Raw genomic sequence first — 16,571 nt, forward strand, 5'->3', positions numbered from 1 at the left:
CAGAGCACACAGATACGGCCATGCAGTGCGGCAGAAGCCACACCATCCCCACCCCGGCACTGCATCCCCTCCAGAAACATCAGCAAGAAGCTTCTCCATGTTACGCACATGCAAAACAAAGCAAACACTTTGCAAGGAACAGGGGCGTGCTTTGCCCACGTGTTTCCCCACCTGCTGAGCCCCCCATGTGCGTCCCTGCCACCGTCACCCCTCTTCCCACCACCACCCCAAAACGTGGCACAGGGGTGAGACAACCCTTGCAAAGTAAAGGCTAATACCCCTGTCTCACCCCTGCAAAACCCCTCCAGTTGTGCCATTTGCATAAAGGAAGGGGACTGTAATTAACTGGGGCTCCTCTCTGCTTCTAATTATTCATCTCCACCGGCGCAGAGATAAGGAAAGGGCTGTCGGCAGCCACTTCACAGGCCAAGGCAATGGACCCAATTCAAGGTCCCTTTGCCGACTCCTTTTGATCGCCTCCACTAAGAAAACCAACATAAAACCATGATCTCTTTATTTTAAAAAGGCTCTGTCCCCATCCCTTTTTGATTATTAATTGCCTGGCCTCTTCTCTCCCCAGCCTTTTCAAGGGGAACATTTTATTTCAAGCTCCAGAGGAAAAGTAAGGGAGGAAAGGGCTTAGGAAATTAAAGCTTTAGGATTGGAAAAAAGCTCTGGGGAAAAAAGGGGGACAAGAAGCTTTCTTGAATTATTTTCCTAAAGAAGAATATAAAAATGAAAAATAAAAAAATAAGCAAGTCCTATCCAGCTGCTTTTACAGTCACTTCTCCAGCTGCCACAAAAAGCCCTTTGACCCAGCAAGAAGCTCATAAAAAAAGTTAACATGTTTCCTCATATTTTAATTAAGGAAAAAATTCCTGCTGTAGGAAAGCCTCGCCTCTGCCAGGACGGCGGCTGCCAGCATGCTGGTGTATCTCCGAAGCCACCGTGGGCACACAAGAGCCCCCTCCTCACTGAAACAGCCCAGCCCAGGTGGAGGCACTGCAGGTGACAGGTTGGAGCATGTCACACCCCCCACCGCCACCCCCCTGAAACGCAGCTCTGCAGGGGGGCTTGTCACCTCCAGCAAGGCCACCTTGCCTGCAGGCACCTGCACCCACCTGCCAGCAAAGCGGGGTGCTCAACCCAGTGCCACGCAGCCAGGCTCCCGCCCCATCCCCAAGGCCACTGGTGGCCACTGGTACCTGAGGCCGCCCTGGCTGGTGGCACCCGGCTTCACGCACAGCCCAGGGCTGGGGAAGGTACAGCCCTGGCCACACAGGGGCACAGGTGAGGGAGGATGCAACACCATGAATTAAATCCTCCCTCAAGCCATGGACCTCTCCAGTTAATTAACCTGCTCCCAGGGATTTGCAAATCCAGGTGCTGCCCATTGGTTGCCCTGCACGCATAGATTTACATAACTCAAGACCGCCGGGATGCTGCGGGCCCAGCAGCATCCCCGCACTCCCACACCCGGCAGTAATTAGCAGCAGCTAACGAAGGAGAGCCAAGGCTGCTTCCCGCGACCCACAGACTGGCCGTGGTATCGCAGCCACCACATCCCCCCCTTCGATGCTTAGCTCTGTCGTAACGCCACTGATGCACTCAAGAGCAAAAATAACCCGTTCTGGGGCTGGTGGGTGCGTCAGGGCTAAAAATACCCTGGATAAGCTGGGGGAATGTATTGTCAACACACGGTCGCTTACAGGCACGCTGCAGGTAGTGGGCACTCCGCTTGATGAGATGTGCTTAAACCGAGAACACACTTGAAAGCAAAAATAACAAAATAAAATCCCCAAGCTCTTCTTTCTGCAAAGCGTGTTAAACGCTTTCAGATTTCGCTCCCCTCCCCAGGGCTCCCCTGGGCATTGCGGCTCTGCCAGAGCTGATTCCCAGCCGAAAAAGCAAGGGAAAAGCTCGCGCAAAAGCAAACTCCCCTTTGCCCGGTTTTCCCCAAGCTCTGCCTGCCTCGATGGTGCTGCAAGGCTGCCTCTTCGCTCATAAAAGCCTATTCATTTTGTTAGATAGCAAATATTAATTGCATATTGAAATGAGCATCAGCTACGGCCGCCCACCACCCCTCTGACTCCACAGGCCACCTCTCCCCTCCCAGCTGCCACTGAGGCCCGGGCACCAGCACAAAGGGAGAGATGCTCCCCATGGCCAAGTTTGGCTTTATTAGTCCCCTCAGTGCTGCCACTGCCTCCCCGCTTGGCTCAGCCTCCTTCACTCCACCGTACTTCATTAGGGAAGAAGCTTTTTCTGAACCACTCCATTAAAATAAACAAGAAAACAAACTCCTGGGAGGAGGCGGAGAGGAGCGCCCGCTGTCAGGATGCAGCTTGTAGAGCAAGAGATGTGGAGGGATGGGAAAAATGTCACCAGAAAAGCTGCTTTTCCCCCTGCTCCAAAAGTTGAATAGCAAGTTTTGCTTTGATTTCCCAAAACAAAATTCTGGGAATAATTTTCTGCCCCTTAGGGAGCTGGGGACAGCGGGTCCCATCCAAAGGAGGAACCATGCCTGAAGCAGCCCTGCACCCCGACTGCTCCTTGGGGGATGCTGCGTTCACTCTTTTTCCCTCCCCAAAGGCATCTCCAAACAGATGGAGATGCGCACAAAATCAGAGCAAGATCTCAGTGTCCTTTACAGCGAGGGAAACCCCCACGGCTGCAGCCGCCTCTCTCAACACCAGCATCCCAGCAATCGCACCCTCACTGTGGGGCAAAATAAACCCTGGCATCATCCGGCCCTTTGGCCTCATGGCTGGAGGGATGACCCTGGGGACATGGGGGCACTGGTCACCAGGAGGGAACCACTCTGAAAAGCTTTATACCATGGCCAGCACAGCTTTCAAATTTGCCCCAAATGAGGACGCTCACCACTTTATCATTATATTGCCCTTCTCTACCCTGCATCTAATTTTCTTGTAAAAAACTCATCTCTACTGAAGCCAAAGCTTTTCTCCCACCACCTAACAGCTTCCAGCAGGACTTTGCAGCTCTTCGAGGCAGGGACCAGCCTGTGCCCCACCTTCGCAGCCTTCGCAGGCTCCCCTCGCCCTGCCTGACCCCACACTGTCCCCAGGCCACCTGCAGCTGGGACAACTGATATTCAGCGCCGGATCATTTTTCCCTGTAGGACAGCTAATAACCTCCACTCATAACTCACTAGTCACACACCATCAACTCCTCAATCCACAGTGGCCCTGCTCAGCTCTTACTTAATAATAAATTAATCCTGCTTCAAGCTCAAAACTGACGCCTTGGCTGCTAATGAAATACCACTGCCAAGTGTAAGGTTTTGCAGCTGAGAAAAACCTGATACAGACTTGTTAACACAATAAAGCAGGGGTTTAATATAGGGTTGCCACTATATTTGACAAATATAACGTGCTTTTGGTTTATAAGCTGCTCTGGGGCTTTCCCTGCTGCTGGAGCTGCCCCAGGGTGCTCGGTATGCAAAGGGACTCCTTCCCCAACATCAGACCCGATCCTGGCAAAATTCATCAACATTTAAGCGATAAAAAAATCATCCTGCTTCCTCCCTGCCTCCTCCCCATCCCCCATGGCCAGACAGAGTTGGCCTGGGAAATTAGATGTCTCTAATTAATGACTCAATAAATAGAGATTGATGGAAAAGGTTAATACTGTACCTCATTCCTACTTTATTAATACTAATCTTGGCTTCTAGAAATCGACCGCTACTCCACTTGCAAAGAAATTACATGATGTTTTAAAGAGGCAGCAACTTGTTCATTAATTATATTTTCAAACTAGGACCATCTCTTGGTTTACAAGGAGATAAAACACCAATAAAAAGCCATGTCCGTTGCAGCGTAGTACATCTGGGGTTCCTTCTGGAGGGGCTGCGATAACCTGATGGACCTGAGATCCCAACACTGCATCCCAAGAGATCATCACTGCCATCCTGAGATGTTTCTCAAGCGCTGCCCACCCCACAACCAGCACCCAGCTTGCTCCTCTGGGCCGTGCAAACCTTCCACACACCCGGCTGGTGGGGTCCAGCCAGGCGTAACACAGCTCCTGGGGGCTGCAAGGATCAGGAAAACACATCTAGCAGCTAATTTCCAGAACCCTCAACAGAGGGTCAGTGGTGCATCAGATGGAGCCCCTGGGGGCACCAACGCTTGCCAGGCACTACACAAGCCAGGCCAGCTCTCGAAGCTGACATAGACCTTCCTTTCCCAAACTTGCAGGCAGGGCAAAGCTGGTGGCCATCACGGAGGCATGGAGCCAGCCAGCAGCTCGGCATCTGCCGAAATACAGCTGAGGGATGGGTGAATGGAAGCAGCACGGCATTGCCTTAGCGCACCCCAGGTGGGAAAGCTACAGCCCCATGGCTGCTCAGTCCCAGCTGCCCCGAACAGCACGGGGGGGCATTGCCAATGTACCAGAAACATTGTTCTGCCCATTCCCCGACTCCGCAGCCCAACAAAGCGTGCTGCGTGGACCATGGCGCATCTCAGACCCAGCCCTCAGCAGCTGTGTGGGACAGCCTGCTCCCACCACCCAGCTGCAGCCTGGGGCAGCTGGGAAGCATCTCGCCCTTACCCAGCCAGAGTTAACAACCGCTCTCATCTCCCCACCCGCAGAAAAAGGGCAGGGTCTCTGCTTTCCTTTTCCCAGGGGGTAAAAAGCAGGGGGACTGATGAGATGGGGCCATTGGACCTGGCAAAGGCTCTTACAGGCAGGGAAACACCAGTGCAGAGGCAGGGGACGTGCAGCTGTGCAGAGCGGGATGAAAGGGGACCATCTGCCAACCCAGGTGGAGATTTTTACACCCAAATCCTCTGGAAATTCAGGGAGATTTGGTCTCCTCCACTGCCCAGGGAGCTCCTGCACCCCTGCAGGCTGGCAGGGGCTCTGCAGCTCTCCAAGCTGCCTGTCCCCAAGGCTTGTGCCACCCATCAGACAATGTGCCCAGGAGTTTCTCCAGCAGCGTGCATGCACGGTGCCATCACAGCAGGGACCCATGCCGACCAGCGACGCCAGGGACTGTTGCACTGTGAAGCCCAAGTCTCCAGTCCCAGCAGAGCAGGAATGGCCACTGCAGCATCTCTGCAACGGCAGAGGGATGGAACAGCAGCCCTCACCGCAAAGCCCAGCCCGCCTGGGAGCGGCGTGATGATGGACGGAGTTAAATGGAGCGCTGAGGAAGGCAAACGCACACAGTGCCTGGATAGCACTGAACTCCCTCCTGCAGGGACCCAAGGGACCACCAAGCCGCATCCCACCACAAGGGCTGGCAGCCCCATCACCTGCCCCATTAAAAAGCAAATCGAGCAGCAAGCATACTGCACCCCCTCAGTACCCACCCCATCTCTGCTAGCCAGAAACATCCCCAGAGGGGCAGATGATGTTTTAGGATCTTCAATGCAGCTGCTGAGCCAAAGGCTCACATGGATTTTCCAAAGCATGGGTCCCACTGGGGAGCGGGGGAATTCCCTTGGCTGAATGAGCAGAGGGGCAGGAGAGGGGATGCAGGGGCTAGGCTGAGCCAGCAGTATTTGTTTGCAACAGGCTTTAAAAGTCAAAGGTGTTTAAACAAAGAGCAGGCTGAGAGCCTTCCTCGGGCTCCAAGGGAGGCATTGATGCCCTTCCTCAAATAGTGGAGAGACTTAGTGAAAATGCCAAAGGGAAGGAGGGCAGGAACACAGGCGGGAGCCAGATTTAGGGAGTTAAAAAGCGTGGGGGGACTCATGCTGTGCGTGAAATGTCAGGCTGGGTTCAGCCATCCTCACCTCGCTGCCCCAGCACAGGGGTGGAAGCAGCCGCTGCACCAGCCTGGTGGCAGCATGCAGTGGGGGGGCCCTCTGCCACTGGCACATCCTCGCCATGCCACAGGGGAAGCCCAGAGTAACCACAATGGGAGGATGAGGCCCAGACCCCTCCAGGGCAGGGGCTGGGAAACCCTGCCTGGGACATGTTGTGCCAAGCAATGGTAACACAGGGACGCTGCCGGTCCCTGAAAGCTGCCCCTCATTGAAACCATGTCACATCATCCTCCTCACTATCAGCCCTGTCCCCAGGGGCTGCTCTGGACCTGCAAAGCCCAGCCAAAAACCCAGCAGCTACACCCCAGCGGGGCTCATCCCCCATCTCCCCCAGCCCTTGGGATGCAGCTACATTGGAAGAGGCCCTGCAAAGGGCCAGGAGCCAGGCAGATGGGTCTGGGGTCCCCGAACCCCGGGGTTCTGGCAGGACTAGGGGTCTGGCAGGACTAGGGTCCTCCTACAGAACGGTCCTGCCAGGCCAGGACTCCCAGCAGGGACCACAGCTAAACCAGCCCACTACCATCACCCCAGGCTAGGGCAAGGAAGGGGGCCCTTGGGAAGGGGGCAGTGGGGGCTTAAACTGTGAAACAGGGTTTCAGCGTCCCCCCCACCTTGCTGCTGCCTGTACGCACCGTGCAGGGCAGCACCCTGTGCTGGCAGCGCTCCCCCAAGCTGGCACCAAAGCACCAGTTACACGGGGAAGAGCCATGCCAGCAGGATATGGTCCCCGTCACACATGGGAAGGTGCATGGGGGGCACTTATGTAGAGAAGCATCCCCACAAGTCTCGGGCTGGACCCTGCCAACAGCAGCCCCAGGAAGGGAACCCTCAGCCCATGGACAGCATCATCCAGCAAGGCTCAGCTGGCCCGGGACAAGGTGCCGGGAGAGCTGGATCCTGCACAGTCACCCACTGAATCGCTCACCCCTTCCCCAAGCAATCCCAGCCATTGCTGCAGCCCCCAGCCCCCTGCTCCAGCCCCGCTCTGCTCACAAGCTGCGAGCGCAGGTAAAGCTGGAGCCACTCCTGCTTCGTGCAGCCGCCTCTGCAGCGCGGAGCTCTGCTGCCACCGCCCGGGGACCTGCCAGCCCAGCACCCGAACCCCAGCACCTGCACCTGGGGCGGCCAGCACCCCCCGGGGCACCCGCCAGCACCCCCCGGAGCGGCTGCTGTGGGGAGGCACCCAGATACCCACCCCCGGGGGGAGGTGAGGCAGGGCTTGTGTGTGCCCAGGGAAGGGGTTTGGGGGCCAGGGGCTACTCTCTGCAGCCAGCCAGGAGGCAATGCTGAGTGACAGGAGCTTGCTGACTTTCAGGGCTTTTTCTGAGCCTGCTGGCTGTGCTTCTGCAAGCAAGAGGGGTCGGGGGGGAACCTATAGGAAACTCTGCACCCTCCTCGGGCAAAGCATCCCTGCAGAGAACTAACAACTCATCACTTCCCAGAGAAGGGAGCCCCCATGAGTTCCCAAGCCGCAGGGATGCACCAGAGCAAAGCTGTCCCCTGCAGTCAGTGGGTACCCATCCATCCCCCAGGGATGGAGCAACTCTGCAACCCACAGAGAAGACTCTGCAAACACCTCCAACACATTAGAGCCATGCGCCCGGTGTCACTGCAACGGGATGGTGCCACCCCAAAGGGCTTGAGGGGACCCAGCCAGCAAGTACAAGTGTGCCCAACTCACCGGACTTGTGGACACTCCGGAGGCAGGAGAGGGAGGCGTTCAGGCGGGCACACTCCTCGCTGTTGGCCCCAAACTTCTCCACAGTCGCACAGACCTGGTCATCGGTCATGTCCAGCAGCTCCTCCAGGCTCAGCTGCCCAGGGGCGATTTCCTGGAGGAGAGGAATGGGGCAGGAGTGAGGAGGGAAAATAAACCATCCTGGACCAGCACCTCAGGGCACACAGATGAGAAGCTGTTCCCTCCTACTGCCCCATGTGGGTCACAGACCCGAAAACACTCATTTTCCATCTCAATCCATGTGAAAACCCGGAGGGCACAGCTTGAGCGTCAGCTTTATCTCAAGTTTTTGCACAGTCTGAGGCATATCCAGATCCAATTCGACACTGGGACGTCTAGGGGCAGCATGAAAACCTGCCCCTACCCTGAGGACACATGGACAGGCAGCTTCGGTACTGGCTTTCCTCTTTCTTGGGGGGGCTGTTACGGGAGCACCTCCGGGTGCCACCCTCTCACTGCACCCATTGCCTGCAGGAGCCTAGAACGTGGCAGAGGGAGGGACCACCACACTGTGGCAGGGACATGGGGAAACCCTGATGTGGAGGGGCATCACCCACAAGGTCCTCCTGGTGCTCATGTCCTTCACTGGGAACAGCAATGCGGTGTCCTCACTGGTAGGTGGAGGAGACCTGTGGGGTGACCCTGGCCAGCACATCCCACCATAGGTTTGAAGCATCTTTTCATGCAATAGAACAACTTGATATCTCTGCTCTGGTCTCCCACCACCAGCACTGTCCCCTCCAGCCTGCCCCAAAGACATGGCTTCACGCCAGTCTCCATCTCAGAAAAAAAATGTCCCTTGCCTTGTTTTTCCTCGAGGATCCCACAAACCCCTGGAAAAATCACTGCTGGAGGGGCTCGGCACCCAAACACGCAGCGAGGCCCTTCCCGCTCCAGTGTGGCTGATGCCCTGCCCTTACCTCCATCACCTCCTTGCGGATGTCAACGATGCGGAACCAATGCAGGAGCTGGGGGAAACCCTCCAGCTTGGCATTGCGCTCCTGCAGGGCCACCTTCCTCTTGCAGGACAGCTGCCGGCTGAAGTACTTGACCAGCTTGCTCTGGAAGAGAAGGCAAAAGCCCTGTGGGACCCTCTGCCATGACCCCCCAGCCTACCCCATGGCAGGAGTGGGACACAGGAGGGGGTGACCACAGGCAGCTTCGGCTCTGCCCTCCCTCTGCCCCATCCTCAAGGCGCATGCAGCCCCTTCTGCCCTCAAAACACCCCTGCCAAGGTTCTGCAGCCAAGGGCTCCTTTGGCATCAAGCTGGGTGTTCCCTCCCAAAAAAAGCCCTTTCTCAGCTCCTTTATTCCCAACCCAGCTTCAGCAGTGGGGTCTTGCTCAGGGGATAGACAGCCTTCACCACCCCAGGGACCCCATGGTGGGTGGATGAGGAGAGAGGGACACGGAGGCATTGCTCCTCCCACACACTAACACAAATACTACCCCCTCCCAGCACTGCCCAGCACCCAAAGGTCACGCTCCCCTCTCTTCCACCCAGGCTCGGTGCAAAGGGACCCCCCGAGCACCCCCCATGGGGAGCAGCCACAGCATTGCATGGTGCCAAGGCTGGGACATGGGCATTTGCTCCTTATTCCCCCGACCAACAGCCCACGTCTGCCCCAGCCCTCCTTCCTCCCGCTGCTCCTCATCACCACGACCGGAGCCATCAACCCCTCTTTGCTCGGCCGTGGCCCCATCCTTCTGCCAACCATCACCCCACAAGCCCTCCCACCACGAGGCCAAAGATGCCACGTTAGCAACCGCAGCCTCACAGCTCCCAAAATAAAGACGCTGAGCGACTGGCCTCCTTTCTCGGAAATATAGAGCAGAGCCCAGCTCGCTGGAAACCTGCTGGGATTTCCTGCTCCTGCTTTTCCAGCTGGGTGATTCCCCACCGCCGGCAGCGCTAGATGGTGCTGTGCCCCTGCCCGCCGCCAGCTCCTGCGCACCCCAAAAATAGATGAGCAAAATATGCGATGGTTTGGAATAAAGAGGCGAGGGGAGAAGCAGCATCGTGGGGGTTGGGAGAGCTTCCCCATCTCTCCTCGTCCCTTCCCTCGGTGGTACCCAGAAGTGATGGTTACGGGACTTGGTGTGATGAGATGTATGTGAGAAGATGGGGGGAAAAGCAGCCCCCCCTGCGCCCACCCATCGTGGTTGGGGTGAGCTGAGTGCACCCAGAGAGATGCAAAACAGGCAAAACCAGCCCTCTCCATGCTGCTTGAGGGGGGACTAGGCAGCACAGGCATGGGAGAGGCTGGTGGTCCCCATCGCCTTGCAAACACAGAGTCCCCACTGCCACGTCCCACCAGCATCGCCACCAGCATCACCTGAGCGGGTGACAACTTTGCCAGGAGCCGGACACCCCAACAAGTCAGCTTCTGGCTAAAGTCCATGGAGATTAATTAGTGAAAATTAATACGCAAAAGAGAGCCAGGGCTACAAAAGCAAATGGCCGGGGAGGCCACAGCGAGCCCCACGGGACTGGCTGGGCTCAGCAGTGCCCTGATAGGCTGCCAGGTCTGCTTTTTAAGAAAAGCTACTCTCCTAACACAGGTAATTGAAAGGTTTCAGGGTCAGCCCCAATCGCACATCCCAAATGGGCCCCAGGCCCTTGCAGGGGAAATAGCAGCACGCACCTTGAATGTGCACAGAGGCAGGTCCTGCCCCCCAAAAAAACCTTCCCCACGCACAACCACAGCAAAACACGAGCAAAAAAAAGAATCACCTCCAGCCCCGCCAGCCTGCTCTTCATCCATTCTTCCAGCCTCCCCAGGTTGAGGGCCCAGGGGGAACCAGAGGGGATGCCAGAGCCACAACAGCCTCTCCAGTGCTAAAACCAGGGTCCTGGAATGGGGACAGAGCTGGGGACTGGGCAGCCTCCACCACCACCACGCAGAGACGAGCTGGGAGCTGGGCAAGAATGGAGGAAGTGGAGGGAAGCACTTTAATTTCTAGGCTCCAGGTGGGGGAAATTCACCCCACCCAGTCCTTGAGAGACCAGAAGGGCCACTGCTAGTGCAAATGAGGACCCAAATGGGACTCCCCATGCCCTGGGTGTGGGCTGATGCTCTGGCCCGTGGGTCTGCTCAAGCTGGGAGAAAACAAGCCCAGCAAACCTCTGCAAAGTCCAAAACCACTTCTTGTTTTGCTGAGAGCTTCACCAACAGGGCTGGAAAGGGAAGCGATTGAGACGGCCCCATGTCATGGGGAAAGCCCCATCCTGCGGCTGCGGAGATGCTCTTGCTCACCCTGAGCCACTGCTCAGTCCTCCCTGTACAGGACGGAGATTTTGCAAACATGCTAAATTGTGCTGTGCTGCAAAGGCCAGATCCTGCCTTGCGCTCCCCCTTTCCCCCTCAGCTTTTCTGTGCCTCAGTTTATCCCCCTGGGAAATGGCAGGGGGGACCCTGGGGTGCTGCGGGTGTGCAAGCAGAGGGGTCGGAGTCTCAGCAGCACAGGGGGTGGTTGCTGCTTGGGGGATACACTGCAGGCCCAAGCAGGGATGCTGTGGGGTGGCCCATGCATCTTCCTCTGGAGCTGCGGCTCCGTTTTCACACCCTTTCAAGCACCACTCCCACCTCCAGCACTGCGAGGGGGTAAGGGAGGGTGTGATGCTCCAACAAAAGCAGGTAAAGCCATGAGCAGCCCCTTCCCCTTAGTCAAGGCAAGGGGCTGGTGGCTCCTGGGTCCCCCATCCTCTACCCGAGGTAGAGAGCTTCTGCTAAAAAACAAGACCCAAACAGGTCTCTGCTGGCCCTGTGGGATGGGTGCAGGGAGAGGAGAGACGTCCCCACTCCATGTTGTTCCCCTGGGACCCTGGGTGACCCCAGCGAGGCAAAGGGCTGGGGTCACCCAGGGCTGGAGCCTTCCCATCCCCGTGCAAACCCTGCCTCCCCTCCGCACCCTTACGGGGATTTCCAGCCTCTTCCCGTCACCCCAAGCAGGATTTCCCCTTGGCAGGCGGCTCGCCCCAAAAGCCGGCATGGCGGCAAGCAGCTGTCCCCCCCCAGCCCTGAGCGGGCACTGGGCACAGGGAGCAAAGCAGCCAGTCTCCAAGGAGTAGGAGGGTGGCTGCACCCCCCCGGCACGGCACCCTGCGCCTGCCCTGACGTCAGCCGGGCTGGAGACTGCACCGAGCCCTGCCTGGAGACCAGGGAGAGGCAGCGGAAAATCCACCTGTGGGAGCACGAGGTGAAAGTTAATTAACCTTGCACAGGCTGGGCCATGCACTGCCAACACCAGCACCTGGTGAGCCATCGAGAGGGAGCCCGCACCTGCTGGGATGCCTGTCCCGCTCAGCACAGCAGGATCGGCACATGCCTGTGCCGGATGCCTTCGTGCTGCGAAGCGGAGGGGTTGCTCTGCACCTCCAAATATTCCTGGCACAGCGGTGGGTTGCAGCAGATGCTTTTCCATGGTGTGTAGTCACAACTGGAGCAACTCTTCCCCAACGCCTGCTAAGGGGCTCGTTATTCCAGAGACACCTGGAGCACCTTTGGGCTGGGGAATACCTCGCCGAGGTTATATTTTCCCTCTCACAGCAATTTCAAGGCCCTGCTAGGCTCACATGCCATCTCTGGCTCTGCACATCATTTATTTCAAGCACTGCTAAATGGTCCCTGGGGCTCTCTCAGGGAGTACAGCGGCCGAAGTGGCTCAATCCGGCATCCTGGAGATGCCTGGCTCTCCAGGAGGATACAGCTCATCCCCTGCCACCTCCCTGCTACCCTGGCAAAGAGATGAGCCAGGACTGATGGGGCAGTGCTGCCTGGCTGGCACGGGGCAAACAGGGGCTGCCATCATCCCTGGGGGCCTGCAGGTTGTTCTGAAACAACGCAGCTGCAATCAGAAGCATGCCATACCACAGGGAGATGAGCACTGTGCTCACCTGGTATTAGACGCCAGAGAATTCACACATTCAGGCAGTGAGAATCCTAGTTCTGGGGCAGCATCTCCTTTGGCCGCAGCCCATGCAAGTTTGGAAATGGCCACGGCTCTTCCTTGGGTACTTCTCCTAATCCTTACCCACATGTTCACGCAACAGCCAAAAGCATCCCGGGAGGGTTCCCCCTTCCCAGTGGGATCACAGCAGCCTGGGGAGGGAGGAAATCCTGATCCTGGATTATCCTTGGAGTGACTCACCAGCTCCTGGAAGCCCTGACCCATACTTTGAAATGGGGTGGGGGTTTGACCCTGCTGACACAGAAAGCAACACAGGGCCGGACAGCCAGAAAAAAATCACCCAGCACCCAGCAACTTTTCCGTCTTGCCTTTACCCCATTCTGCCCCCAGACCTTCAGCAAACAGGCAGGTAGCAGCACCCCTCTTCTGCATTTACACTCCAAAGAACAAATTTAGAGATGCAAAGCCTGACAGCCATGCTTAGGAAATAACGCCCCACCACCTGCGCAGGACCAGGTAGGGCTACCGAGGCTGGCCGCTTGGCTCCCACCCTCCTGTTCCGACTATGCTCAGCCCCATAGGAAGCAAACTGGCCCCAACTCTCACCCTGGGCAGTGTCAGTCAGTGTTTTGGTCCCAGCCACTGCCTTGGGTTCTGCTGGAGCCTGTCCCGAGCTGCAAGCAAGACCTAAAAGCCTCCCAGGCTGAGGTCTGCCACCGAAGCTGGGCTGCAGCCAGGGGTACCCATCCCAAAGGAAGGATGCTGCATCGCAGGATGCCGTTACCAGCTCCCCGCACAACCACAGCACACAAAGGATGGGGCGTCATGTGTAATTTAAGGTGGTTTAAAAAAAATTGAAAAACTTCTATTAATCTGGCAAAATCAGAGTTCAGCATATGAAGATTAACCAAATAAACGTGGATTCACCTATTTTATTCCAGGCTTGCACTGATGCGAGGGCCATGCAAAGTCTCCCCGGGACACTTGGGATGAGATGTCCACCCAGCCTGCCCGTCCCTGGCCACCATCCCCTTCACCACGCCAGCACCTGGCCCAGCTCTGGCGCCGCCAGATGGGATGGGAAGAAGTGCTGAGCGAGGCCTCTGCATCTGCGTCATGTCCTTGGGACGCAGCGGTGGCAGCAGGGACTCAGGGCCAAGCTCAGCTCCTGCTTACGCTGGCGGCAACCCAGGACAACACCGCTGGGGAGCCACGGGCTCCCATGGAGCCAGTCCGGACCTACACCAATGTGCTGGCACCGGGAATGCGGCCCCAGATTCACCAGTTGTCTTGGGGGATGATGATTCTCCTCCTGGGAATTGCCCCATTTCTGTGCTGGACAGCAACAGGTGAGCCCATGGCCAAGACGCACAGCAGGCGCCCTGGTTTGGGGGTGTTTTAGGGAAGGCAATGCCAGGGCTCCCCACGGTGGGCACAGCACGATCCATAGGGGCTGGAGAAATGCTTCCCTGTGAGTGCCCAGGATTTGCAGGGTGGCATTCCAATGGCCACCTCCAAACCCACTGGCCGGACCAGGCTGAGCTACCCCAGTGACACCACGATGTTGCTTCTCCCACGTGCCATTGCAGGATACAGGGAAGGAGCATCCTACCAGGATGGCTTAACACTGCTCTTCAGCTCCCCTTGCTCCCATCTGCAGGAGGGAGGCAGTAACTCATCAGCTGTGCTGACCCTAACAAGGAGGTCACTCCATGTGGGATAAACTTCTGTAGTCCTGCACCTCCAGGCATCAGCTCTTCTGGAGGCTCTTTGAGCCTGCCTGCCCCCTGCAAAGTCTCCTGCACACCCCAAAACCACTGCTGCTTCATCCCTGCTTCCTTCTCCCTCTTCCAAGGTTGCTCCGGGGCCACGCGCGGATCAACAGCTCCAGGCTGAGCTTGCAGCCCCTCACGCGGAGAGGTGGGATGGGACAGGGCTTGGATCAAGGAGAGGCGATGGCAGGATTGGTGTGGGAATGCAGCGCAAGTTGATGCCCAGGATGTAGAGGTGGGAGCTGCACTCCAGCCCCAGGGTGCCCCCATGAGCAGCCCAGCAGCGGCACGCCGATGTCCCACTTGCTCCCACAGCACTCGGGATCTTCAGGAGCGAAAGCAGTAGGACAGGGAGTTTTGGTCACAGTCCAGAGCCAAAAGCCACCCACAGAGGGGCTGCAGAACCCCAGCAGGGTCCCGAGCACAGCACTGTGCCACCACGTTTGGGTTCTCAGAGAGACCAGCCAGGTTAGAAAGCACCAGCCAAAAGGCCTGAGCAGGGCCGGGCTCTGAAATCCCCCCACCCACAACTCCACTCCACGTCAGCCACTTCCATGCTGCCATGGCCATGCCAGCATCTCCCTGGGGTCACGGCACCATCACGGCCACACTTGTCCCAGCTCTGCCACCGGTGTGGAGCCCTGCTCACCCTGGGGCATCCCAGCCTGCCCAGACATTTCCTGCCCATCCTGTCCTGCCAACCCTCTGTGGAACCCCAAATCCCTCCCCAGACAGGTCCTGGCACACTCCAAGGGGAACCTTTTCCTATGGAGCTACAATAGACAGGGCCCCGCTCAACAGCTTTCACTTATATGTATTTTTCCCACCTATGAAACATAAATAAACCTCGCTGGCGATCCCCTTGACACGGCCTTGCTGCCTTTGCCCCAGGCAGCATCGAGGCCATGGCTGGTGAAGCCTGCCCTTCCCGCCGGGGCTCTCCTTGCTGCCCAGGAAGACTGGAGGGTTTGGGCAGGCGCTGCATCACCACGGCAGTGGAAACGGGGGCGAGGATGCTGGCCAGCCTGCCTCCCGGCGAGGGGCTGGAGCCCAGCTGAGGGGATGCAGCCTGCTCGGGAGGTAGGAGCGCAGGGGGGTAGGATGCAGCTGGGCCAGGGGGATGCTGTCTGGTGGAAGGGATGGAGGTGGGATGGAGGGGATGCAGCCTGCTGGGGAGGTAGGAGCCCGCTGGAAGGGATATGGCTGGGCCAGGGGGATGCAAACCGATGGAAGGGATGCTGCCCGGTGGAAGGGATGCAGCTGAGCCGGGGTGATGAGGCTTGATGGGGAGGTAGGAGACTAAGCAAGGGATGCAGGTGGGCTGGGGGGATGCGGCCCGGTGGAAGGGATGCAGGTGGGCCGGGGAGATGCGGCTTGATGGGGAGGTAGGAGGCCAAGGAAGGGATGCAAGTGGGCCAAGGGGATGCAGCCCGGTGGAAGGGATGCAGCCTGGCCGAAGCAGGAGCCCACTGGAAGGGATGCAGGTGGGCCAGGGTAGGCAGGTGGGCCGGGTGTTGCAGCTTGCCGGGGCGGTAGGAGCCCGGAGGGAGGGATGTGGCCGGGCCGGGAGGATGCTGTGGGGCCGAGGCCGAGCCGGGGGGGGATGTCGGGGGGGCCGGGAGCAAGGCCGGGTGCCTCCGGGCAGTACCGACAGGAGGGTTTGGGGGGGCCGGACCCACCTCGGGGCCACCTGCAGCGCGCGCAGCCTCACTCGGGCGCACCGCAGCGCCGCGGGGGAGCCCGGCGCGGCCCGGGGGGTGGGGGGGGGGGGTGGGGGTGGGGGGGGGGGGTTGGTTACGATGGGGGGGTCGACGGGCCCCTACCTCCAGGGTGCGGATCTCCTTCTGCGTGAGGTCGTTGGAGGCGGCGCACTTGGTGCGGAGCCCCTCCAGGTTGGAGATGCTGATGTCGATCATGTTCTGGACCAGCTCGCACTGCTGCAGCGCCTTCTGCAGACTCAGCTGCTGCTCCTCGCTCCTCGTCATGTTGTCCTCATCCATCGCTCGCCGCGCCCCCCCCTCCGCCCGCCGCCGCCGCCCCCCCCGCCCGCCCCCCCCCGCGCCGCTCAGCCCCGCTCCGCCGCGGCCCGCAGCATCGCGGCCCCGCGGTGCCCACCGAGCCGTCAGCGCGGCGCCGCCGCCGCCTCCCCCCCCCGGGCGCGGCGGGGCGGGGGCGGGGGCGGCGCGCTCCGGCACCGCGGGGCCGCGCTCGCTGCGCGCCGCTCCGCGCGGTAACCCCCCCATCCCTCCCTCCCCCCCCCCCCGACGCCCCATCGCCCCCACACCCCCATTCCCCCCATCCCCCCGCCCTCCCTCCACCCCCACACACACACCCTTTCCCCATCCTTCCATCCC

General features: G+C 58.8%; 1 protein-coding gene across 1 annotated transcript in view; it reads right to left on the bottom strand.

Moving 5' to 3' along the window:
* KSR2 (kinase suppressor of ras 2) overlaps positions 1-16,224 on the bottom strand; it is an 82,082-nt gene extending 65,858 nt beyond the window's left edge. The window contains exons 1-3 of the mRNA XM_064466429.1: positions 16,041-16,224; positions 8,457-8,597; positions 7,480-7,630 (exon numbers count right to left, since the gene is read on the bottom strand). Coding sequence (XP_064322499.1) covers positions 7,480-7,630; positions 8,457-8,597; positions 16,041-16,217 — 469 coding nt within the window. The 5' untranslated portion in view covers positions 16,218-16,224. The remainder of the gene's footprint in view (positions 1-7,479; positions 7,631-8,456; positions 8,598-16,040) is intronic.
* Between the last annotated feature and the right edge of the window lie 347 nt (positions 16,225-16,571).

This window comes from Phalacrocorax carbo, chromosome 15 (assembly GCF_963921805.1).
Source record: "Phalacrocorax carbo chromosome 15, bPhaCar2.1, whole genome shotgun sequence".
Taxonomy (NCBI): domain Eukaryota; kingdom Metazoa; phylum Chordata; class Aves; order Suliformes; family Phalacrocoracidae; genus Phalacrocorax; species Phalacrocorax carbo.